This window comes from Hoplias malabaricus, chromosome 2 (genome assembly GCF_029633855.1).
Source record: "Hoplias malabaricus isolate fHopMal1 chromosome 2, fHopMal1.hap1, whole genome shotgun sequence".
NCBI lineage: Eukaryota > Metazoa > Chordata > Actinopteri > Characiformes > Erythrinidae > Hoplias > Hoplias malabaricus.
Window position 1 is genome coordinate 10608015 of NC_089801.1, and position 25137 is coordinate 10633151.

General features: G+C 41.8%; 1 protein-coding gene across 10 annotated transcripts in view; it reads left to right on the forward strand.

The window, feature by feature from the left end:
• ctnna2 (catenin (cadherin-associated protein), alpha 2) overlaps positions 1 to 25137 on the forward strand; it is a 564720-nt gene that overhangs the window by 505758 nt on the left and 33825 nt on the right. For all 10 annotated transcript variants that reach the window (XM_066656026.1, XM_066655991.1, XM_066655999.1 and 7 more), the window contains one exon: positions 22829 to 22921. In XM_066656026.1, coding sequence (XP_066512123.1) covers positions 22829 to 22921 — 93 coding nt within the window. The remainder of the gene's footprint in view (positions 1 to 22828; positions 22922 to 25137) is intronic.

The following is a 25137-nucleotide window of genomic DNA, read 5'->3' on the forward strand; positions in this document are numbered from 1 at the left end:
ATAAGAGAGCTTCTTTTTTTTTGCACCCATGACTGTCTACCTGACCTCAGACTGCTCTCTGAGATTCAAACCTACAGAACCAACTCTGTAACAGTAATAAGACTATTTTTCTGTAACTATAGTGTTTTTCTTTTGTCACCCAGCAGTTTGCATTATCATGTTTAGCATTAGCTTTTTTGAAGAATCCTGCTATGCCCCACTCCCTCACCACCCCCTCAATCTATAAAATAGGAAAATAGCCAGAAATCACAGTGTATACGTTAAAGGCGCTAGGTTTGTAGGAGTGGAAATTGAATTGAAGGCTGGGGCTGGAAGTTGCTGAGGACAGTATAGTGTTATTATAGTATGGCTGCAGAGAGAGGCCATGCGCAAGGCTAATGTTTATTCCCTCTATCCTACTGCAGTCACTGCACAGATACTGCATTTCATTAGCTCTTTTTTTCCTTCATCCCCTCTTCCCTTCCCTCAGTTGTGAGAAGCGGCCCTGTTGCTAGGTAGCAGGGCCGCACTGTTCGGTGACAGAGGAAATATCATGCATTAGAGGCGGCTGTGCACCCAACAACATCAATTACCGTGTTTGTTTTGCCTTTGTCCTTGAGTGTTGCTTCTCAAGGATGCCACGATTCCATGACGCATTCTCTCTCTCTCCCTCTCTCTCTCACACACACACACACACACACACACAACATGTGCAGAAATGTGCAAGGTAGCATACTTCATGTATCAAAATGTGCCCCATGCTAATTGAACCCATCTTAAAGTGTGTATGTCTAGATTGTGTATCCTATGGAACTGGGGAAATTAGATGGGGCTACATCTCCTGAACCCATCAGGCAGGACAGCACTACTTAACCTCAAGTCACTGTTTTATAGGCCCTCTTTAGCTGCTACACTGTGGAAAGCCTTTGCCTATAACAGCTGCCTCCTGATAGCATCAGCTCCTTATGTGTAGCGTCAAGTGGTGTAAACTAGCATTAGCATTTGAACACTGTTCCAGAGTGTGATTATTAAAAAGGTGACATTCACAGCTTGAAAAAAATACTTTTTATAAAATCCTGAGGATGTTTCCTCATCATTTGCTGCTCTCTAAGCGTGTTGCCTGCTCAAAACCAGTCTAATGTGTTTACCAAGCTCCAGTGTTTGTAATAAAAAAATGAATAAATAAAAACCAGTAAACAGGTTCTCATTTAGACAACTTACAGACAAGTTAAACTTCAACCACATACAACATACAACAGTCATAGCATGCCCGTTAAAAGATGCAGAGCTTCAGAAAATAAACAAACAAGACAACAGCAGTTATAGACGTTGCCATTAAAGGACTACTATGGATCGAATTTGCAGATTCAGTCAGTGACACTTCCCCAAGCTTGTTATGACTAGAGACAAACCTGTGAACGTTTAAACGGCTCCTTCCAACAGGTGTTGTCTCCCATAATAGGGGTCACTGCTGCTTAGGCTTATTGGTCAACCTTGTTTAAATCCTTAAAAAGAGGGTACGGCTATATTGTGTTTCATAAGGTGCTCTTCCAACACCAAGGACTTAGAATTGTATTCATCCACACACACATGAAAGCAAGAGTTGTGTGCATGTGCTTACAGTATGTGTGTGTGTTTGTGTGTGTGTGTGTGTGTGTATGCTCGCCTCTAAGCACACAGTCCGCTCCTTATCATGCAAATAGCTCTCATCTCCTGGCAGTGGCTGGCTGTCGCCATGGGAATGGTCGTCCATTTCAAAGTGTTTCTTGTATCCGGCACTGTTTGATAATCAGCAGGAGATGTGCGTGTGGGCCCCTCGTCCATCACGCTCCACCTCCTGCAAGTGCGGAGTGTGTGTTAGTGTGTGTGTGTGGGAGAGAGAGAGAGAGGGAGATATGTTCATACAACAGAAGAGACACTGTGAAATCCTACCTATAGTTTTGCAGGAACTTGCGTGAGCCACGGAGGGTGAAAAGTTGAAGAAAGCTTTGTTGTAGGGTTTAGGACATGGAAGTATAGTGTGGCAGAACAGATGGTACATTCAAACCAGTGAAAACTTCAGAGACCACACTTTCATTTATTTCATTTATCCAAGAGCAGCATGTCCTGGTTAAAGGTTGATTACCGTTGTGAATTTGTTTTTATTTTCCTGAAAGAGAAAGTCTTGAAAACACTTTGGATACAGATCATTGCAGCACTGGACGGAGGGGTGAAGAGGCACATGCAAACACAAGGTGAAGTTGATTAAGAGACAAGACTACAAAACAAGACTGGACTGACTACACAGTGAACACAAAAAGAAATGATTAGACTACGTTCACATTACAAGACTCATTCATCTGCTCTGAAGTTCTGAATATGGCTAAAAATAAGTCTGTGAAGTGCACAATGTAGGGCATATTGTGCTATTTAGGATGCAGCTCAAGCCTCTCCTCCATAGCTGTTTTGCTGTGCTGACGGTGCAGGCTGAGGTGAAAATTATATGCGCATGCGTAAAAGGCGAAAAGATGCATTAAATCTGATCTGATCGTCGCATGCCCATGAATTGGACAGGTAACAAATCTAGGACCACTTTTAAAAGGTAGTCAAATCTAATTTGACAAAACTGGATTTGACATGTCCACACGGTCCTGAAAAGATCAGATTTGAGACCAATGATCACAAAATGACAGACAAAGACACTGGGGTTTTATACACACAGCTGTATGAACAAGAGACAACTGAAACCCATTCATATGGATGTTTGAACAAACATTTCCTCCGGGTGCTCCGGTTTCCTCCCACAGTCAAAAAACACACGTTGGTAGGTGGATTGGCGACTCAAAAGTGTCCGTAGGTGTGTGTGTGTGAGTGAATGTGAGTGTGTGTGTCTGCGTTGCCCTGTGAAGGACTGGCGCCCCCTCCAGGGTGTATTCCTGCCTTGCGCCCAATGATTCCAGGTAGGCTCTGGACCCACCGCGACCCTGAACTGGACAAGGGTTACAGATAATGAATGAATGAATGAACGAACGAACGAACGAACGAACGAATGAATGAATGAAGATGAATAGAATGAGTTTAGACGGTTATTGCATCGGATGTGCGTCGAATCACTGTCCAATGAATAACACAAACAACCAGTTTTAAGTATGCATTGTGGAAATTTGAGCACACTCAACTTTGACACGTTTGACAAGTACATTAAATACTGAATATTCATAACTATGTAGTTAGTTTTCAGTATGAAATCAGGACACACCCTTTGAGGAGTGCTAAAGCGATGTTACCAAGTTGTTAATATGTTCCATTAATTTGTTATAAAATGGCTTCCACTAATTATGTTTGCTAAATCTAAGACTTTGCTAGATGTGGTTATTCAGGAATGCATTCAACTCGCAAAAAACTTCTAGAAGTCCTACTTAAACTTGAGGAACATAATTGGAGTTGCATGAGTGCGACTGGTCTGTTCTCTCAGGTTCTTGTGGAACCGGGCAGCCGTTGTTTGGACCCGTGTCTCCGGGCTCAAAACTGCCAGAGGGAACCGAGCCCACTCTCACTGCTCTCTTATTAGATTAATGAAGCAGAAGGGAGGGGATGAAGTCCCGTTGGCTTCTAGAAGCTTCCACGGGGACGCTGAGGCTTCTGGGTTTTGTTGGCAGTCGGTGGCCTGTTTCTGCCCACTTTCCTCATTTTGCCTGTATCTCTCTCACTCAGTTTCTCTATCGCTCTCTCTCTTTCTAAGCACCCCACACATTGCTACTCACTCTGTTTTGCACCATGTTGTTCCATCTCTGATACAGTCCAGGACAGAGAGTGTGCACCAAAAAGAAAAATGAAGTTGTGAATCGCCAAAAAAAAAAAAAAAAAACGAAAAGAGAATGAAGAGAACGCATGGACATGGTTTCCATGGAGAATAATCCTAATACGATGCGCATTGCTGCTCACAGCCAATTACCCAAACCTCTGTTTCCATCTTGGACCCTCAGCCCATGGTGCCACTCGGATAAAGTGGGAACTGGTGATTAGGAGGAGTCTCTAAATGGATGAACCCTTTGACCCAAGTGCTAAAAAAATAAATAAATAAATAAATAAATAAATCAAAATAAAATGTGGATGTGTTTTTGTGTGGTGTGTCCGTGTTGGTCCCAGTGCCCTGTTCCATTATCCATGACCTTCTGGGCAGAGATTCCCTCTCTGAAGTTCCTCAGTTTATAAATAGCACTCAGTTTGGCCATCAGTGGCTGAATGGAAAGACCTTTGTGCAGGTCAGTAAAGGAGAGTGGAGATGGACACTCTAACCAACAACACTGGTGAAAAGATGGTATCCACCACGTCAAAAACTATCAGACATTGTTTTGAAATGGGTGAATTTTTGTTCAGGGAGTGAAAATAAAATTATAATAAAATAGAATAAAAAATGCATGATCGTTTTAAACGAGAATATGGGCTTGATTCCAAATGAATACTTGGTTTATGTAGCTGATAGGATTGCAGTGTGTTACAGGCATTTGTTGTTTTCTTGTATTTGGTGAAATTTAGTGTTATCTCTCAGCAAAAAACTTTTTACAGTGCCTAAAACTTTTGAGTGAAAGGCTCAGCTTGTGTGTTTACTGGCTTTGTAGAGAATAGTGCTACAGTAATGATGTCAGTGCAGGTGTGATTGGTGATTGCTGTGTGTGTGTATACCCACTCTTCCCCTGCTCTCTTTTGTGTTTATCTCTGGTAGAGACTGTAGATGAATTAGTGTATTCCTCATGTGTGTCTAGTCTGTTTGTGTATAGTGTGTGTATGTATCCCTACACTCCCCTCAATGTTCTAATCAGCCCATTAGAGCCCTGCCACTCGTTGTATTCTTCCCTCTCTTTCTCATATGTAGCTGTCGGCAGCAGAAACTACACTAGTTTTACAACTGAAATTCCTCTAGAAACCTCTAAGCTCTTTTTGTCTGTGAGACATTAATGCTGTTTTAGAACATTGCCCTGTGGTGAACTTGTTTCAAGGGGTAGAGCATTTGTCCTGTGTTGGTTTTCCCCCAATGTCTCTCTACACTTTTTATTACAGGATAGTTTTGGTGTGTCACATTAGCGGTATTGCTACCCACCACAATAACTGTTTCCCATAAGGTGCGACTGTGCGGTTGATATTTACTATGGTATTAGACACAGATTTTTTTTTATCACATCCCCAAATGCCGTTTACTTCAGAATCCTGGGTTCTACACACTCAGACAAAGACACATTTTGTGAATGTAACATTGACGTTAATACAATACGACAATCCTGAAATCTTTAGATCTATAGATTGTCAGCTAAAACAAAGAAGCTGCTTGTGTCCTTACAGCAATAGACTTTTTTTAAACTGAGATTTTCCTCCCCCGTTTTTTGAAAAATACTTGTCCAGAAAAGTGTTGCGTTATCATGCCAGTCCAGTAGGGGGCCATAGTAGCTCTTGAAGAAAGACATCAAAACACCATAAAGCATGAGAGAAACACAGATGTTTGATCCCAAATCACTCCATAGTCACAAAGTAATGCACTACACATGTCTTGAAATTACTTCATGTAGATCTTCATAGTCTATTATATATTTCTAATTCAGCATCATTTATATTTGTTCATATGTGTGAATCTGAAATCTAGTGATATCTGCATGTTACCCTCATATCTTGTATAATTCATTATATAGGAAGTAAGGAGGTTTTTGAATTTGAGCCAGCGACAGGCACACTGTGTGACTTGATGTTTCATTGACCTATAACACACTGGAGGACAAAACAGACAAAAACCTCAAAACAAAAAGTTCCTGTATCCATGTGGATGGGACCTTAGACCAGACCTCAACACCACTAAATGGATCACTGAATTTGCTGAATTCAAAGAAGCAAAAAATGCAACCAAGGCTGAAGTTTGGAGGTGTAGAAAATCATTCTTGAACATTTGTTTGAAAACACGAGAGCTTGACTCCTGCAAAGAATGGGGAAGGCAGTTAAAAATGATGTTTTGCTTTTACCTTAGGCAAAAAGTGAATAATTTAATGGCTGTTTTACTGGAAATGAAAAAAAGGATGTGTGGTCACTGAGAGTACAGAACAGAAGAGTGTGTGTGTGTGTGTGCATGAGACGACTTTAAAAGATGGAAATGTATTTTACTGGCATCATCTTTAAAAAAATAAAATAAATAAATAAATAAATAAAAACATTGAGAAATTAAAAGACTTGAGTGTTCCTGGCTGTTCCACTGAGGCCATGCCCAATCAAGCGCTTCCGCTTTAATAGCATTCTCATGTTTCCTTCGCATCAAAGAAAGGGAAAAAATCAAAACCTTATTGAATAATAAATAATTATGTTAAAGGGAAACCATAAACAACATTAATCTGAGTTTGCTTTTAAGTAGTAAGGACTGAGTTTGTTAGAATAAGCAGAAAATGGTATTTATGGCCGTGATGGATATTTATGACTAAATTCATCATGTTTGCTGTTGGAAATGAATGATAAAGCAGCTATTAAATGAAAGAACTGCAGTCTGGAGGGACATTTTGTTATACAGCCTGAGTAAGAGGTCGAGGATGGATACCCACTCAGAGTTGGATCCATTTGTACTTCTTTGAGCACATAGATGTAAACATTTTGACCAAACCCTGTTTAGATTGCATTTACCCATTTGTTTCCATTTCTTTATACATTTCACTGAGTCATTGGCCCCTGCTACTATGTTTCCATTAAAATGACTTCAATATAATTACATTGCTCTTCTAGGAGATTGGAGGATTGCTAGAAGAGCAGTAGAAAATTGCTTTAAAGATTCAGATTGTTCATCCAATTATTCCACATAGATTGCTATGTTTTGCATCTTCAAAGCACTCTTTAGTGATATTCCAAATGGCAATTGAGGTTTGGCTAAAATTAAATGAAAAATTATTGACACCCTTGACAAAAAGGAGTAAACAATGTGAAAGAATACCTTTAATATGTATGATCCTACATATATTAACACTGAAAATATGATTTACTTTTTCCCAAACTTTGGAACATAATATTTCCTTATAATTCTAAATAAAGCAGTAGAAAACATATAGAAGCATTCACTGAACTATTTTATTTGAAGATCAAGCTTAAAGAATAATGTTAAATGCTTTTTTTAATAATCAGTTCCAAGCTGATTGCTGATTGTCCCCTAAGTAACAAGTGGTGTCATCAACCTGAGAGGATATATGCAAGAACATCTTCTGAGATTTCTTCTGGGCTTTGCACTGCAGAAACTGCACTATGTAACGCAGTGTTCCTCTCCCTTTACAAAGTCTGAGTGCTAATTAGGTCTGTCCAAAATATTGTATGTATATTTTAGGTTTCCTAATATACAGGGTGTATATATCTTGTAAATATATCTTCCCAATTCCCAATAAAAATCCCAGTAAAATTCCCAATAAGTTTGATGTGTCACATGACCCTCTTCCCATTGAAAACACAAAAGTTGGATTTCAGACTTCAAAATGGCCGCCATGGTCACCACTCATCTTGAAAAGTTTCCCCCCTCCCATATACTAATGTGCCACAAACAGGTAGTTAATATCACCAACCATTCCCATTTTATTAAGGTGTATTTATGTAAATGGCCCACCCTGTAGTGGCATGAATGTAAAAGCAAGTAAACACTTGCCTGGATAAATTTGTTAGGTGAGTGTCTGTTTGTGTAAATGGCTAATTGGATAAAACTCAGCATGTCTAGTTCTAAGGGTGTGCTTATTTCACAATGTCCAGTGGAGTCAGGCTGATTTTATGTGGGCTTCTGTGCATCCAAATCCACTGAGGAAACAGAAGGTATTAAATAGTGGTGCATAAGCAAAGTGGGAGCGAGCTCTTTATGTTTCTGTCATTGGCTGGCATTCTTCTTGGATGCATTAGCGTGCATAATCCATAAATACTCTCTCTTTCTTTCTCTCTTGCGCTGACCTTTCATGCACTCCTGCCCACCCTTTGCTTCACACAGTCAGCTAACACACAGCATGCTAACAAAGCAGGCCCGCTGACATATAGAATTAGCATTCTAGACTACATTTACTGTTCTGCTTAGCTCAAAGATAATGGCTCCTAATCAGCCAGTTCTTTCTGCTCAAGACCCACAACAGCCAGGAGTGGCCTAAAACGTGAACTGGTTAAAATGGCAGCCTAGAGTGCTATGCTAATGCTGTGGCTGCGTGATTAAATTAATGGCTTATTCATATCACCAGTGCCTAAAGGACAAATAACTTGTAAATGATTATGGCAGTAAATAGAAGCTCAGAGTTATTTTGGCCATTTTATTTTTTACTTGTTTTATTTTGTTTAGATGCATAAGCCAGAAATATTCCAAAATGAAGTTAAAATCTGTTCACTCAGCTAACAAAAATGGCTACCTCACACTTTTCCTATTATATTTCATCACTTGTAGCCAAAATATTTATTTTTAAAAGGGACAAACTGTGACAGATATTGGTTGCATATTAAAAACGGTAACATAATAAGGCACTGTAATCAATTATAGTGGAAAGTCTCTGTGTCCACGGCAGCTCAGATCAGGATCAAGCAGTTCTGAATAAATCAATGAATGCAAGAAAAAACAAAGAAACAACTTATCAAAAGTGCCCAAAGTATCCTAAAATATCCAACAAATGTTTTATCTAATCATAAGCAAGATGTCTGATCCTATGACAGTAAAGATATATTTCTTCTTTTACCTTCTACTTTCTTCTATTATCTGCCAGACCACAGGATTATATTTAAGTATCCTGTATTTTATGGTCTGTTTTGCGCGGTGTATCTGCTGCATATTGTATATATATATTAGACAGTTGGTGATTTGTAGTCCAGCCTCACAAGTACTGAGGCAGCATCTCTGTGATCCTTCACAAAAGACAGCTTTGTTTTTGAGGTTGATAAAATGACATGCGGGGAAAAAAAGAACATGGGGGCATGCAGATGCTCCACTTGCAGATGCTCCATTGTTCAGGCGACTGTGCTTACTGCATTGAGTTGTCTGGCTTTGCTTGAGGATGTTCATTCAAAGGAATGGGAAGTGAAGTGACCGGCTTTGCAGTCCAAATGATCGTGCCTGTTCATAAATCAAGAGCAGAAACACTGCCTGGTGTGACAGTGCCGAAGATCGAAAAGCTTCCACAAAAGACAGAGGCTGGTGTAGGCAGAGACCGATTGGGTAAGCCAATTCCGCATTTACTGCAAAAGGGCCTCGAGTGATCAATATATTAGGCTGATCACTGCCTCTGCTAGCAACCTGCACTCAAAGCACCATTGCTTTCTTTTTGTACACACGCCGAGGAAGGCTAATTTAGGACATGGTGTTTCATAGCAGTGCCTTCCAGAAATAAGAGATACTTATTTTACTCAAAATCAATTAACATTTACATTTTCAGTGAATTTGCAAAGAGTAGTTGGCAGTTTGCATAGTGCTAATGCATATTTTACCCAATGCTACTTTTCTCCCTTTCCGTGACAGGGCCAGAGGCACATAAGGCGACATTATACATCATTTTGCCCAAAGTGTTGAGGTGTTTTTTCACAGTGTAGTGAGCACTCCTTGCTGAACAGATCTCCTAATCACCACATTGCCAGTTTCACTGCATGAAGCTTTTAGCAGAGGCTTTTTAAGCATATTAAAAACGTGTTTTTTTTTAACCAACAGGTACAAGACTAAACATACACAGTGCACCTGAATTAGCATTCATTTTACTAAGTCTGCAGCGTATTACACAAACTGTGCATAGAGTTAAATATAATGTATGTTATAGGTTAGAGTTCAGTGCAACCTCTTTAAAATACAGATTACACCATTAATTGCCAACATGATCTTTAAATGATTGATTACTAATGGAATCAGTAGTGACAGCCTTACTGCCATCCGTTCTAGAAATGACCACAAAGATAAACTCATCTTTTGTGCCCTCGAGACATTTTTCTCTCTATCCTTGTTTTTTTTTCCGTTTCCTTTGTCACCTCCACTTCTTCGGAAGTGTTAAAGGTTAAAACATTAAGTGCTGACATGATATGCCCTTTACCAGGAGGTGTGTGTAATACTGGAGCAGAGTAATGTATTCTAGATGTTCGTATATGTACCTGAAAAGACACTGAGAGAGAGACAGTCACCATGTATAAATGTCAGCACTAATGGATATTGTGCCCTTCCCAAACTGTGCTGAATGGTGGCACATCTATCTCTTTGAAAATAGAAAGTTTGCTCCGTCAGAGAGCATTAAATATGTCAGCTTAGGCTAACATTGTTCAGTAACTCTTTATGTGTTATGATGATGTACTGGACATTACATTTCTCTTTTCATTAAGATAAAGCAGATTTATCAGTGCTGTAATGGCCCATGCAAAATCATCCCGTCCAAATTTCTTTCATCTGGGTATTTGTGTAGAACCTCAAGCCTTGTGTAGAATCTCAAATCAACTACAAAGATGCTACAGTGTGATCAGTGTGTTTCAGTCAGATGTAAGAAATGGAAACTGTGCTGGATATGTTGGTATACATGTGTGTGGGTGTATTTAATCTAGAGTGCTATTAAAATGTTCATATGACTCTAAGCTATTTTACTAAGTCTAAGTTATCTAACTAATCTTCTACTACAAGATGTTCTACTAGGTGCCACCCCACTGGTATTTGGCGTACAAATACCTTGATAGATTTGTGACTCAAAATTAAAACACTCTCCTGTTCTTTTGTCAGTGTATAGTAACTGTTGTGTACTATTAAAAATGACAATTGTCATTTTATTAAAATAATACAATATTTTTAAAAGATAATTAATATTAGCATGCTACGTTCTTTAAACGACCTTTAAATCATCTAAAACAAAATTCACTCATACTTTTGGATATTTTGGATTGTCCCCAAGAGGAGAACAAATCCATGCACATGCTTTTACAGCACCTTTTCACTAATAGATCTCATAACGATGGCTGTGACCCATAAATTCTTCTCGCATGCCATTTTCAAGCTACTTCATTTTTAGAATATTTTTGTATAATAAAATGACAACTGTCATTTTTAATACTATTCAAGACTTAACTTAAAAATACTAAAGAGCAGGAGGATTTTTACATTTTGAATTACCAATAAATAAATAAATAAAAATACTTTTTTTTTAAAAATGAAAAATAAAAATGTGTATTTGTCCGCCATCTTCAATTTTCATGCAGGTAGTTGCTGCTTGTACTGTGAAATTCCTTTGCAGTTCTACAGTGAGACCCGTTCGTGAGTAGTTTTTGACCTCACAAGTTTCTGACCTCATTCAAATTTAGCTGTTGTTGTTTACTGGGTTAATTTTATTTCTGCCAGAGACAGTGTATCAGAGCAGATAGTAGACTTACTTAAGCTGAAGTTTATAGGCTACTCTACCAACATCTACTTCCATTACAATGGTTTGCTGCTCATCCGAACACACTCAGACTATACTCTAACCCTTCCATCGTCTGTGAGCATCCAGATCATTGTAAATATGTGAACTGCAGATGGCTACTTTGTGTGAAATGTTCCAAGAGTTTGGAGTGTATTTGTTTACTCCTTTACTTATTTGTGAATCTGGAACATTTTGTGGTTAACAGCATGCCCTCCTAAGCCTGCTGAGGGCGAGGAGACCAGTAATCGCCTTTTGTCAATACAAATACACACACAAACACAGACTCACTGCATCCAGACAGAACTGTTGAAAGACAGCCAGCCCTTGATTGGCAGCAGCTTCAACTTGGGCCTGTGTTTTCCCACTCATGCAAGAACGTTCTACCCTGCATCAGTCCACCGGTGATAAAGAAGGAAGGCTGTCTCTTCCCCTTTCTCTTTTCAATATCCCCTGCCCCTCAAATCTGCCTCCAAAGAGCATATGTCCATCCGAGCACAAAGTGCAGTCCATCGGAACAGGCAGCTTTCTTCAGAGAGCCAGGACTTGTACAATAGCCCTCAGTGTGGATTAGCTCGGAATTAAACACTTCTAAATGCATTGTTTCTCCCTGAGCACTTTTTAAATGCTCAGCTCTTGAGCATTGTTAAATACATGGATAGATTAAAAGGAACAACTTTCCAGTCCATTTTCATAATTGTGCTCTACTGCCAAGCACAACTGCTTGGCTTGCACCCCTCCAGGGACCGATCGATACGTCAGTACGAGTGGGCCATGCCGTTTCTTTCTCAGGAGTTCTGCTTGGGCTTTTGGAGTCCTTTTCATGATGACGATCGGTTATCCACTAGTGCTCCACTGCTCTACACTTCCTGGTAATGGAAGATGCTAAAAATATGGCATGTGAAAACAAGCTAAAACAACAATGTTGTGTAGATGTCCCTATGTGCTCATAATGCTCATAAACAGTGTCATAGATCCTGGAGTACCAGCCAGTGTCAGGAATAATAAGGGACAAATAGTCAGTGTTTATATCTCTTATGATTCCAAAATGTCCACAAATTAACATTATGCCACCTTGAATCACAAGAAGGTCCCCAAAGTGATTTTAATATATCTATTAATCAAACACGCTCCATTGTTTTATGCCTTCATTAGTTCAGAACTGTTGTAATTGTTGTAGTATTTTTCAGCTTACACCTCTCTACTGAGTTAAAATGGTGGGTCTTGTGCGTATTTGAACCTTTAGGCAGCTTAATAAACCACAGGCTTTTAAAAAATGATGCAATTTTTAACATTCCAATCAGGTCTCCGATGTGCTATAGTGTGCAAACATGAAAGGTGGATGAAGAGAACTGAATTCTTTGTACAATAATGATGATGAAATGTTGCTTTACTTCTTAAGGCCATTGCAGCTCAAAGATGCACACACTGCTATAAAAATGCACAAACAGAGCAGGGCCCTAGCCTTTCCTCCTGCATATGTTTTCACACGGCAACGAAGGAGGCGAATAAACTGTGATACCGCAGCGGTTTGTTAAACTTATTCTGCAGACCAGAAAATCAAACTGGGTGTGATTACACAACATGGCAGTCCATCAGTTTGACCTTAGCATAAAAGTTGTCATCAAACTCACTTGATCATGTGACAAATAACATGGCGACCCACAGAAAGAAGAAACCCTGCAATAGTGTAGAACATAGTTTATAGTGAAGGATATTGTGCATAGTATCTTAGACAGGGCTCATTAGCCTTGTGCCAACACTGATTCAGTGTCATAAAAAGGCCTGATGATGTGACATTTTGGGCAGCAGTTCCCAGTAAGCTGGTCTAATTGGACCGTCCAGCTGGCCTTTCTTTTGCCAATAAGGATCGCCACCTCCCTATGCTGCCTTGCGCCCTGAAAGTCAAGCATGTCCGTCCAACTTTATGGATGGTTTATATTGTTTTCAATTACCTTCCCATGTCCTGTGTTTGGGTCAGTAAAGTTTTATACGCTAGGAATGAGTCTCTGGGTGCCCATCCAAGCCATGGCTGCCTGCTCCCAGTCATAGCCGCTCAACTTCAGACAATAAATCATATTTAGAATTCATCAAAATAACTTCAGCTTTATTAGTGTTTATATGCCGATCTGAACAGGGCTTTGAGCCTTGACTTTTTACTCCTACCTCACTGGTTAAATGCATTCAACTTGGGTGTGACTAATGTTATCCACATCACTGAATCTTCTTGGTGTTCATACAGGGCCTGGCAGTTTCAGAGAGAATGGATGGCTTTTATTGAGGTGTTGTCCTATGATCGTTTAACTTTGAAGACTGTTGTGTGAAACGAAAGGATGATATGTGTACATTCTCAACATCAAATTGACAGCACAGCGACACAGGTAGTGTTGTGGGTTCAATCCTCGTCTGTGAGGTGTGGGTGTTCTCCCCATATACATTAAAGAAAGATTAGATGTTGGAAGGTGGACTGGCTATAACAAAGAGTTCACAGGTGTGATACCTTGCCCAGGGTGTGTTCCTGCCTTGTGGCCAGCAATTCTGAGTAGGATCCATATCCACTGTCAGTTACAGACAATGAATGAGTGAATGAATACATTCTAAATAGGACCTTAGACTGTGCTTTCTAATTTAGAGTACATTTTCCTAAGACTATTTACTGCTATTCAGGCTTTGGAGTTTTGTTATTATTCAAATTATACTGGGTGGCTTTTAACAGTTTCGGAATTGTTGTTTAAAAGAAATGAAGAAAACTAATAAGTCTCCAGTTTGTAAATGCAGCCACTCTCATTACAAATGCAGCAATCAATATCCAATCTACCACAAATCTGAGACAGTACAAAAAGAAATGCAAATGCAATTGAGGGGAAAAGATCAGCGAAGTGAAGCAGTGCTAAAAGTGGCCCTTGAGGTGTACAAGACAGCGCATGCATTCTTCTGTGCTGCTCAAATATCAGGTTTGGCCTTTTGATTTGAGAATTTATGACAGATTTCACCTGTCTCAGATGATGACGTATGTCTCCATCAGCGTGTTGTGCCTTCAGCCTCCGCAGGCCAGCACTGGGATTGTGGAGTGGCGAATTTGCCTAAAGAAGAGGCAAAGTAAACAGCATGGCTGTGGACCCGGTTTTCTCTTTTCATTTGTTTGGCTGGCTTCGACTCACTTTAGCCTTTGTTTATCGGCCGCTTGATTGGGAGGCACTTAATTATGCCACACTCCAAACTGCAGGTTTCCCAGGCAATAAGCTTCTTGGCAGTGGAACTAGGTGGAGGAAAGTGGTGGAACGCTCCCTGACTCCTTAAGCAAGTTCCTATGACTTGCATGATTAAGAATCAAGACTCCAAAGGCTGGAGGCTGATTCTGTGTGTGTGGAGACTGGGGGTCCGATGTACGGTTCAAAGTGGAAACGTGATTGATATAGGCACGGTGTGCATTCTGAAATGAACATTAGCGTTCAGTTTATTACGATTATATCTATTTATTTATGCAAACTGCACAAAGGACTTCCTACTAATTTCCCCGTGCTTGGGAGTCAATGATTTTAAAGCTTAGTGAACCTGTAGAAATGTCAGCAAGCTCAGGAGTGCAATCATAATCTTTACTGAGGCTGCCATGGTTTTAGGGCCTTCTCTAAATATGTGTAGAAATGTTAGTGTTCACAATTTACAATAGCTCACTTTTTTCATATTATGTGCACTTAAAAAGTGAGCTGTTGAGCTTCTAGAGCATTCTCCATAAGCTTTACACTTGCAGCGTTAATCAGGATCATATAATATTTAAAGAAACTATGTAAGATTTGGTAATTTTGCTCCTGGGCTCACCCTACAGTTCCACAGTTTAATTCACTGAAACAGAACTCATGAAATCAAGGAGGGTACGGGGGTTGTTTCCTACCTTCTTTACATAATGTGTTTTCTGCAGTGCTGAACCCAGAATAAGAATCATAGTAGTGCATTAATAGCGTGTTTGTTGTGTCATCTAAGATTCCACAGCATTTTTAAAAACATGTAAATCCATGACTTCATTTTTGATGAAGTCAGGGTAACGTTATAACCGCATTCATGAATCCGTGATCTCCCTCGAGTCCAGTATTTCCTTAGTTGAATATTGTAAAGCACCACCTCTATCCCTGTTATATTTCTGAGACTACACGTAAGTCACACCTGTTTGTTGGTACTAATTTGCATCATCCTATAACTGGACATCAGGAAAACTGACAACTGCGGAAAAAGAAGCAACTGCTGTGGGATAAACACAAACTGTTAGTTAGACATTGGATCATATTTACAATTACCTCATGTGGAAGTTCCTTAAACTTGAAACAAAAAGACTTTTCATGCTCAATTATTTGAAATTATCCCCTGAAGAATACTATTAAGGAACCAAAACTGTTTCTTACATGGCACCCAACAGCACTCCTTTGCCATTCATCTCAGCACACATAAGAGTGTACATAATAAGTTTGTCCTGGTTTCTACAGAGTTGGTCAGAGTCAAACCCGGTCACTATAAAGAGACACCTCAATGTCTCAGCACATCAAAAAGAAGAGAAGAGACAGTCAGGAGAGCAGAAGAGAGGCATTCGCCGACACAAGTCCTCAAGGCTTCAGACAGCCCGGTTCCAGAGCAGAACCCTGTGACCCAGCTGAGCATGCTACTCACCAGTAACACTCTTGTGATCACTTTCTCTCTCAAGAGGAGGCTGAGGACAGGTAGCCTCCAATAATTACACCAGTCCAGTGAGGGGATGTGGGTCCTAGAGCCATGACAAATCCCAAGAACCCAGTCACTTCCACTCTTCTCTACACTCCACTGAAGTGTCTACAGAAAGTGCCTGAGAAAGTACGAAAGTCTAATGCATTGCAGCTAAATGTCAGATGTGAAGGTGATATGGATAGGAACAATGTTGTGTGTGTGAGTGACTGGGTGAGAGTGTGATATTATCCACTGTGGTGTGTGAGTGACTGGGTGAGTGTATGAAATTGTCCACTGTTGTGTGTATGAGTGACTGGGTGAGAGTGTGATATTATCCACTGTGGTGTGTGAGTGACTGGGTGAGTGTATGAAATTGTCCACTTTTGTGTGTGTGAGTGACTGGGTGAGAGTGTGAAATTACCCACTGTTGTGTGTGAGTGACTGGGTGAGTGTGTGATGCTCTGAAATGGACTGGTGCCCTGTGTTGAAACCTACCACCCAATGATTCCAGGTAGATTCTAGACCCAAAATGAATGAATGACATAAGAAAGAAGAAATGAATGGATGGAAGGAAAGAATGAAGTCATATAAAATATATTCACAAATATCAACAATATTAAGAAAAATGTAATGTTCAGCTGAGGGACCTCCAGAAAATATAGAAGATATTCAGGGTTTTTTCTGTGAAAGCTGTTAAAAAAACCATCCAATGAAAGATCAGTTCCCAGTCTCAAAATGAACCTATTTATCTGACTAGGATTGGCCCACCCTCTCTGCAGAAGGGGGCTTGTGGGTATGTACAAGTGGGAGCCCACAGTGGGGATTTGTAGGCAAGTGCTAGCATGGATGCGCTTAGCGGTCTGTGTCGGCTCCTCCCTGGTGGGCTGCTCTCCTCCGTCCTGAACTTGCTGACAGACTGATTTATTTAAGCTCTGTCTAGGGCCAGCGTAGGGAATAGTCCAAACCAGTCAGGCCAACACCTCAGCCTTCTCTTCTTCCACACTCTTCTTACTACAGCTCCGGAAATGGAGGCAGGGTCTTTAATTGAGTGATGATGACATGCTTTAGCCACTTTGCCCATTTAGCTTCTACAACAGATCCCTCCAGGAACACGGAATTGACACCGTTTGAATTAAAAAGGCTTGTATTGAAGGTTCAGATGTTACTTTTATAAGTTCCCCAGTGTTAGCCAACACCATCACCACCATCACCACCATCTCCATTTCCCCTGCTGAACATCTACAGTAATGTAACACCAACCGATCCGGCACCACACTGAATAATTTCTCTTTTTAGACTGCAGAAGGGAATTGTGTGCATATGAATTCCCTTCATAGTCCTCCCAGTCATGATTAGCTGATGGATTATTGTCATTTTGTTGTGTCTTCACCTCTAGGTAACACTACAACACTTTTTATTTCTTGGCACTTTCTACAGTTGGTGTAGATATTGGACTGTTTCAGCAAGAGATGTAGAAGAATCATATTTCATTGTTCCACCATCCAGCTCCTTCATCTTTATATTCTACTTGAAGTCCGTAGATGTGAGCTCAGATATCATCGCTCGACTTTCTCATCCAGTTGGATGAGGAGGCATACAAAACTCATCGGTGCCTTTATTTTTTCAGGTGTCAGCCGTTAGACTTGTGAGACAGGAGAAAGTTCTTCGGAGCGAATGTTTGAGCTTGCATGATCATCGTTTTCTTCTGGCCTGACTCCTCATGACAGTTTAAATTAGTGCTGTCACATATCAAGGCATTTGGCAGTAGAAGCCTGCCAGCTAGTAGCCTAAAAGTCGATAAGACAGAGTAAAGAGCTGTCGATTATATCTTCAGTCAAGGATAACTGAAACCAGATATGGTATGTGATATACAGTACGGTGCAGAATTCAGCGACCGGGAATGATGTATTGATTTTCCAATCAAAACAACAAAGGTTTACACAATGTTTTTTATTTTTCAGTGTCAGGAGAGAGAAAAACAAGCAGAAAAAAAGTAACAAGGACAGTTCTGGTGGTCTACCAGGTCTTGTTTGACTATATATGTAAATTATGTAAATTATGTTATATATTGCACTTCTGGTTAGATGCTAACTACATTTCATTGGCCCTGTACTTGTACTCTGCACAATGACAATAAAGTTGAATCTAATCTAATCTAAAATATTGAAGTGAGGGCAAAATTCATTCATTCGTTCATTATCTGTAAGCGCTTATCCACTTCTGGGTCGCGGTGGGTCCAGAGCCTACCTGGAATCATTGGGCACAAGGCGGGAATACACCCTGGAGGGGGCGCCAGTCCTTCACAGGGCAACACACACACACACTTTTGAGTCACCAATCCACCTACCAACGTGTGTTTTTGGACTGTGGGAGTAAACCGGAGCACCCGGAGGAAACCCACACGGACACAGGGAGAACACCAACTCCTCACAGACAGTCACCCGGAGCGGGAATCAAACCCACAACCTCCAGGCCCCTGGAGCTGTGTGACTGCGACAACTACCTGCTGCACCACCGTGCCGCCCCGTGAGGGCAAAATCTTTGATAAAATAAGCTGATGAAGTACTGAAACATGGCCTTTGTCTTTGACAAACAGATATCCTTTAATGAGAAGTTAGAGGTTAAGTAGGAAATGTGTTTTGCAGCTCTCTCTGGCTCTGGTCTCCTACACACTCCATAGTGTTTACTTTTACCATCTTGAGAGTGTTTCAGCTTCTACCACTTTGCAATGCGAGCGTGCTTACTTTTAGAGTGCTCTTAGTGATGAGAACGACAACTAAAAAGCTCTGTTCGTACTTTCTCTACATTATGACACACTGGAATCTGAGCTTGAATGAAAAGGCTGAAAATCAATTGTTCTTTTTCTAAAAGGCCAAAAACAAATCATATGACAGTGCAGATTTGACTGAATTCCTCTCCTCTATCTCTCTCTGTGTCTCTATCTAGCTCTTATTCTTTGTTCTACAGTGCAACAGACAACGTGTGGCGTTGTGTCCGGCCTCAAGCCGGCCTCCTCTTTGGACAGTGAAGAAAATGCATGCCACAACAGGGAATCGCTTCTTTAGATAATTGCAATTACTGCTTTTGGCTGGACGCTGCTGCTTGGCCCATGCCCAGCTCGGGCTATTGAGCGCTGGAATGCTGGACAAACCTGGCTCTGGTCCAGCAGGCGTGCAGGTGAACTGCGTTTGGGCTAGAGGAGAGAGAGAAGGGCTCAATTTAGCAACAGGGACAGCCCCACCACTTCAGAAAACTGCATCAGGGGTGTCCTTTACCTGCAAACAGTGCAAGCCCCACTCCAGCAGACCTCACTGAAAGAGTTCAGAAAAGATGCCACTCTATGTTCCCTTGTGTGGTGTTTTGCCATTTCCTGGTTTGTTCTGGGCAGCACAGTGGTGCAGCAGGTAGTGTCGCAGTCACACAGCTCCAGGGACCTGGAGGTTGTGGGTTCGATTCCTGCTCCGGGTGACTGTCTGTGAGGAGTTGGTGTGTTCTCTCTGTGTCTGTATGGGTTTCCTCCGGGTGCTCCGGTTTCCTCCCACAGTCCAAAAACACACGTTGGATAGGAGTGTGTGAATGTGTGTGTGTGTTGCCCTGTGAAGGACTGGCGCCCCCTCCAGGGTGTATTCCTGCCTTGCGCCCAATGATTCCAGGTAGGCTCTGGACCCACCGCGACCCTGAACTGGATAAGGGCTTACAGATAATGAATGAATGAATGAATGGTTTGATCTGTTGAGTATTTATATTGTGTTTAAGAGTTCTGAGACTCAGGAGCTGAATGTGTGCTGAATCAGACAATGAAAACACTCACAGATCACTGGTTATGGGGTATTTTAACAAAGCATGTGCTTGTAGTGGTCAGCCATAAGTGTTTTTCCCGGGAGTTTTCAGATGTATCTGTGGGATATGGCCTTGTTTATGATCCCCACTGCTAATGTCAATAATGAGCCTTTATTTACTATGTCTTATTAACTATAATGCATTGCCAGCTGTTGCCAAGAGAAGCAGAGTAGGCCATTATGGCTGCCCTAATGTCATACTACTTCATTAGAGCTTAAAATAGGGACTGCATTTTTTATTTCTTCATTTTTTTAGAACATTCCAGAGGCATGAGCTGTTTGTCTTGTGCACAGACCATAGACCTTACACACACACACACACACACACACACACGAACATGGTTCTTTTCCCCGCCTTAGTCACAGTCTTCCTCTCATCCCCTTTCTTTCTCTTTCACTCTGACAGACAGACAAGACAAGCACACACCCCTTCTCTTTTTCTGTTGTTTCCTCTCTCTCTCTCTCTCTTTCTTTCACTCACTCACACACACACACACATACACACACTCACTCAAAAGCAGACAATCTATCAAGGCATTCAAAGCTGTCAGGAGTAAAAAGGCAGAAGAGGGCCGTAAGCAGGGATCCTCTAATGCAGATTCGATTTACCTCCATTCACCTCCCAAACGGGTGACACACCAACAGCAAAAGACGCCCGCCGATATGCCTCTGCTTCAGTGGCATCTGCCAACAGGCATCTGTCAGCGCCCCCCCACCCCCACCCCACCCCTAGTCCTACCACCCCCCCAGTCGAGATCCCATTCGTTCCTGTCAAAAAACAAGGAAAAAAACATTTGCTCGTAATTCCACTTCCATATTGTTAGCAAACAGGATTGACGCGCCTATTAACGGCTTCTTTCTTTCGCCGCCTGTCACGTCGGCACATTCTCAGTAAACTTTCAGAAGGTTTTGCTGCTCTGTGCTGTCGGCTGTGATGAGGGTGAGTGGTATGGATGGATGAATGGCATGCGACGTCTTTGGAGGGTGGTTCTTTAACATCAAAAAGCGAGGGAAGGATTGAGAGCTGCTTTAGCATTAAATAGGCCATGGTTTCCTCCAAAAAAGCTTTCCAGAGAATCTCATTCCCTCTCTGTTTTGCAGTGAGCACTGATTTAGCTGTACTGGGTTTGTCTTCAGTCCATTGGCTCGCCTAGTACAAGTTATAGTAAAATTACTTTCAAACTGTTAGGGCTAATGTAGAAGATTATGTCCCCTTTTAACGCTACACAGCAAATTCTTCAGTGTTAAATCACTTAACACTGTTGGTAATGCTAGAGCTAAAACCACAGCTCTTCGTTTGCATGTTTTCACTGCAGTGACAATGACGTTGTGTTGCTGTGTTAATGTGTGCTGCATTGGTACGAGTGGATCAGACACAGCAGTGACTGCTGGAGTTTTTAAACACTCTGTCAACTCGATTGGTCCACCTTGTAGATGTAAAGTCAGAGACAGTAGCTCATCTGTTGCTGCACTGTTTGTGTGTATATATAACACACAATTACACACACACTAGTGAACAGTAGAGGGCAGTGGGCACACATGCCCGGAGCAGTGGGAAGCCCTAGACACGGCACACATGGTGCAGTGTGGGTTAGGTTCCTTGCTCAAGGGCACTCCAGTCATGACCTGCCGGCTTATAACTGAGCGATTGAACCCTCAACCTTCCGGTTACAAGCCCAGTTCCCTAACCCTGGCTCCACAGCTGCCCCCCATATGAGGTATATTTATTTCACACACACTCACAGACACATTAAGCTGAGAGAGACTGGTGTGTGTCTGTGTATCACAGGTAGGAAGGTGTTTGGCGATGGCCTGGCGTAAATTAGCTGGTGAGGCGTTGTGTTTTAGTTGGGCCATCTGCTACGTTAATTACACAATGAGACTCTGCCTGTGCATGGCTATGCGGAGCTAATGGCTGAGCCACACACTGCCGCTCCTGTGATGAACCTTTGCTCCGTCCAGATATTTAGCCCTAACGAGAATGACTCCCCAGCATTAGCGCCGCACGGCCAGCCAATCAGCGCCGACCGGCTCTACGGCCTCCAATTAGCCGCCCGCTGACATTTCAGGGTAATTGTGCTTTCGCGACGTCCAACGTGAATTATTCAGAGCAGAGTGGAACCCTGCGTTCACCTGTACGACATTCCACCATGGAAGGGAAAAGACAGGTCGAACTCAAATCCCCATCACTTTGCCCTGTGCATATTTAAATTACAGAGGAACGGCTGCTTTCAATAATGTACAATCAATTTATGTTTCAGAAAAAATATATACAGAAGGGTTTGCTTTGCTTGAACCATGATACATGACCCTGCCCTAAACATGCTCTGCACATGGGTTCAGATATAACATGCTGTTATTAATGACGATTTAGTTATAGAGTACTAGCACTGTTGGCTCTTTCTCACTCAGGTCTCTGAAACAGATTTCCCCATTTGAACAGGGAATACACAATGTAAAGTTAAAGTAACTGTAATTAGAATTAACATGTAGTAAAATGTATTTACACATGAGTAGTATAGATAAACATTAGAAAGGAATGAGGGGAAGTGTGTGTGTGTTGAGGAGGTGGGGTTTGAGCAGTGTAAAATCATGTTCTTCACGCCGGGAAATAACAAATAGCAATCTAACACTCGAACAGGCCCTAACCCTCTGTACATATTTTGCCCTGACATTGGCTTCTCAAGCCAGGCATGAAATCCCCCACCAGAGCTGATAGCTGAAGACATGAACAGCAGAGGGGGAGAGGATTTGTGTGTGTGTGTGTCAGTGTGTGTCAGTGGTGTGTGATTTGCTCGTGCCCAAATGCCAGGATTTGCACAAGCGAAAGGCGAGACTCATTGTTCATGTAAGGTCATGCAGGATTTGAACCAGCCTGATGAGCCAATATCTCACCAATCTCTCTCTCTCTCTCTCTCTCTCTCTCTCTCTCTCTCTCTCTCTCTCACCCAGGTGGCCAATCTGGCCTGCTCTATCTCCAACAATGAAGAAGGAGTGAAGCTGGTGCGCATGGCTGCGACACAGATCGACAGCCTGTGTCCTCAGGTAAAAACCCCCAAACCATTCTTCACCCTCTCCACTCACCGTACCTTCTCATATCAGATCGCTTTTCAATTTCCCTCACAGTGCTTAAGCCTGGATGAGGGTTGGGATGGTTTCCAGTTTTAATAATGTACCACTGCAAGGAACGAGGGTCCATTTCTACTGTCCGGAATATCTAATGTGTAGCTCTGCGGGTCTGTTCCTGTCGTACTGCAGTAATGCAGCTACAGTTACTGTGGTACAGTGGTGTACAGTACTCTCTCTCTCTCTAAGCTGCTGTTTATCTGATGGAGACTCAAGGCCAGTTCATGCTTCTGAGCCAAATCCACACCATTAGCAACATGTGGGTCCCTCATAGCCCCGTACACTACACCGTAGCCTGACACACACCTCCACAAATATGGACATAGGGGGATCTAGCTGAGAGTGATTAACTCAGGGGAAATACAGGGAAAAAGTAAAAGGCGAAAAAAGTGGCAGCAGTGTATTTGTGTCTTTCCTGGCACCTCATGTAAACTACACTCTGTCCCAAATAGCGTCCTACTCCCTACCGAGTGCACTTTGTAGATTATAACCCTCATATTACCCAACAGACAATGTACTTTTCCAACGATGCAGAAACCTACAGCAGCCTTCACACTTTGTTTTGGATTTTTCTCCTGTTTTTTTTTAACATGACATTCAACTTCATCTTTTACTTTTAAGAACTGAACAAAAAGCTCCAGCCACTTTGCAGTTACACACAGACCCTCTGTAGGTGGAGATCATGGGGGCGGCGATCACTCTCAAACATCAGTCCAGCACACCCATGGAGATCCGCTGCTTTGATAAAACTGAAACCAGGCTGGTCAGGACTGCCCACAGAAAAAGTGTGGATGAGGTCCTGCTCCCTCTCAGCGAGACGGAGAAGGCAGGAGCTAAAAAAGGAGGACAAGAAAGAAGATGGTTTTGACAGCTTTTGGGGGAAAAAAAGAAACGTGATGAAAGGAAGGGCTGTGGAAAATAGAGAAGAATAAGAGCGGTTGTTTGGGGTGCTTTTGCTGTTTGATCGTGGTCCTTTTCTGATGTAACACATCTTCAACCACCTCGACGCCTGTCAGACACAAAAGCTTTCACAGACATTACACCTACATTGTAAACGGACAAAGCTTTCACATTTGAATATAACAATGAATGAATTGATGTGCTGTGACAAAGCGTGATGGTAATAACTCTTGTTTTAAAAGCAGGCTTGATTTCAAGAAGCTCTGTTACTGGGGGGGGGTTCTTTTTGAGAAATGCTTGGGAACACTTTGTGAAACGTTTGTTTTCTGAGTGTGGACTCTGGTCTCCTGCTGAGAACAAACATACTCTTTTTTTTTTACATATTTATCCATGCAAAATATTCATTGATGTATTTACTTTATCCCCAGTTTCTATTGATATTGCAAAAGAACACATGTATCCACCAAGACACAGGAGGCCATCCCACCAATTATTTTCACTCTGTTACTGATACACTGCCACTGAACAGCTTAGTGCATGGAGAACGCAGACTGCCCAGATCTATCATATCAGCTGACAGACCCCTGTGCTAACTAGCACCATGGTCAGTGAAGGGGGAGAGGAGACCATAATCCCCACCCACACAGCAAAGCCAACGGTCCTCACTAAACCCCAGTTTATACTTCTGCGTCAACCCACACATCGATGTGAACCCTATGCTGTAGTCTATGGCGTAGCCTGACACACCCCTCTCCAGAAATGTATCTACACATCGCATCAACACAGACCACAACGACTGTGATTGGTCAGAAGTCGGATGGATATTATTTATGCAGAACCGAAGAAGTAAACATGACCTCCTCTCCTCCACATACAGAGATGCAGACAGCAGCAAGTTCATAGTGAGAGATTTCCTTAGACACGGTGTGGGCTTCAAGGAAAAATCTGGAAGTTTCAGGGAAAAAAATAACCCAACAAGAAGTGACATGGGAAAAATTTGTCAGCTTTGTATTAATTACTTTCCCGGCACCTCACGTGAGCTGTGCTCTGTCCCAATCAATGACATTCTCCCTAAATAGTGCACTTTAAAGATTTATAAAAGTAATACTACTACAACACTACATTGTTTACTACAGAGTGTAGAGGAAGATGTTTGAGACTCAGCCCTAGCGGTGAGGTGGTGCAATTGCAGATCGACACAGACACCAACGCAGAAGTATAACTGCTCGCAACGT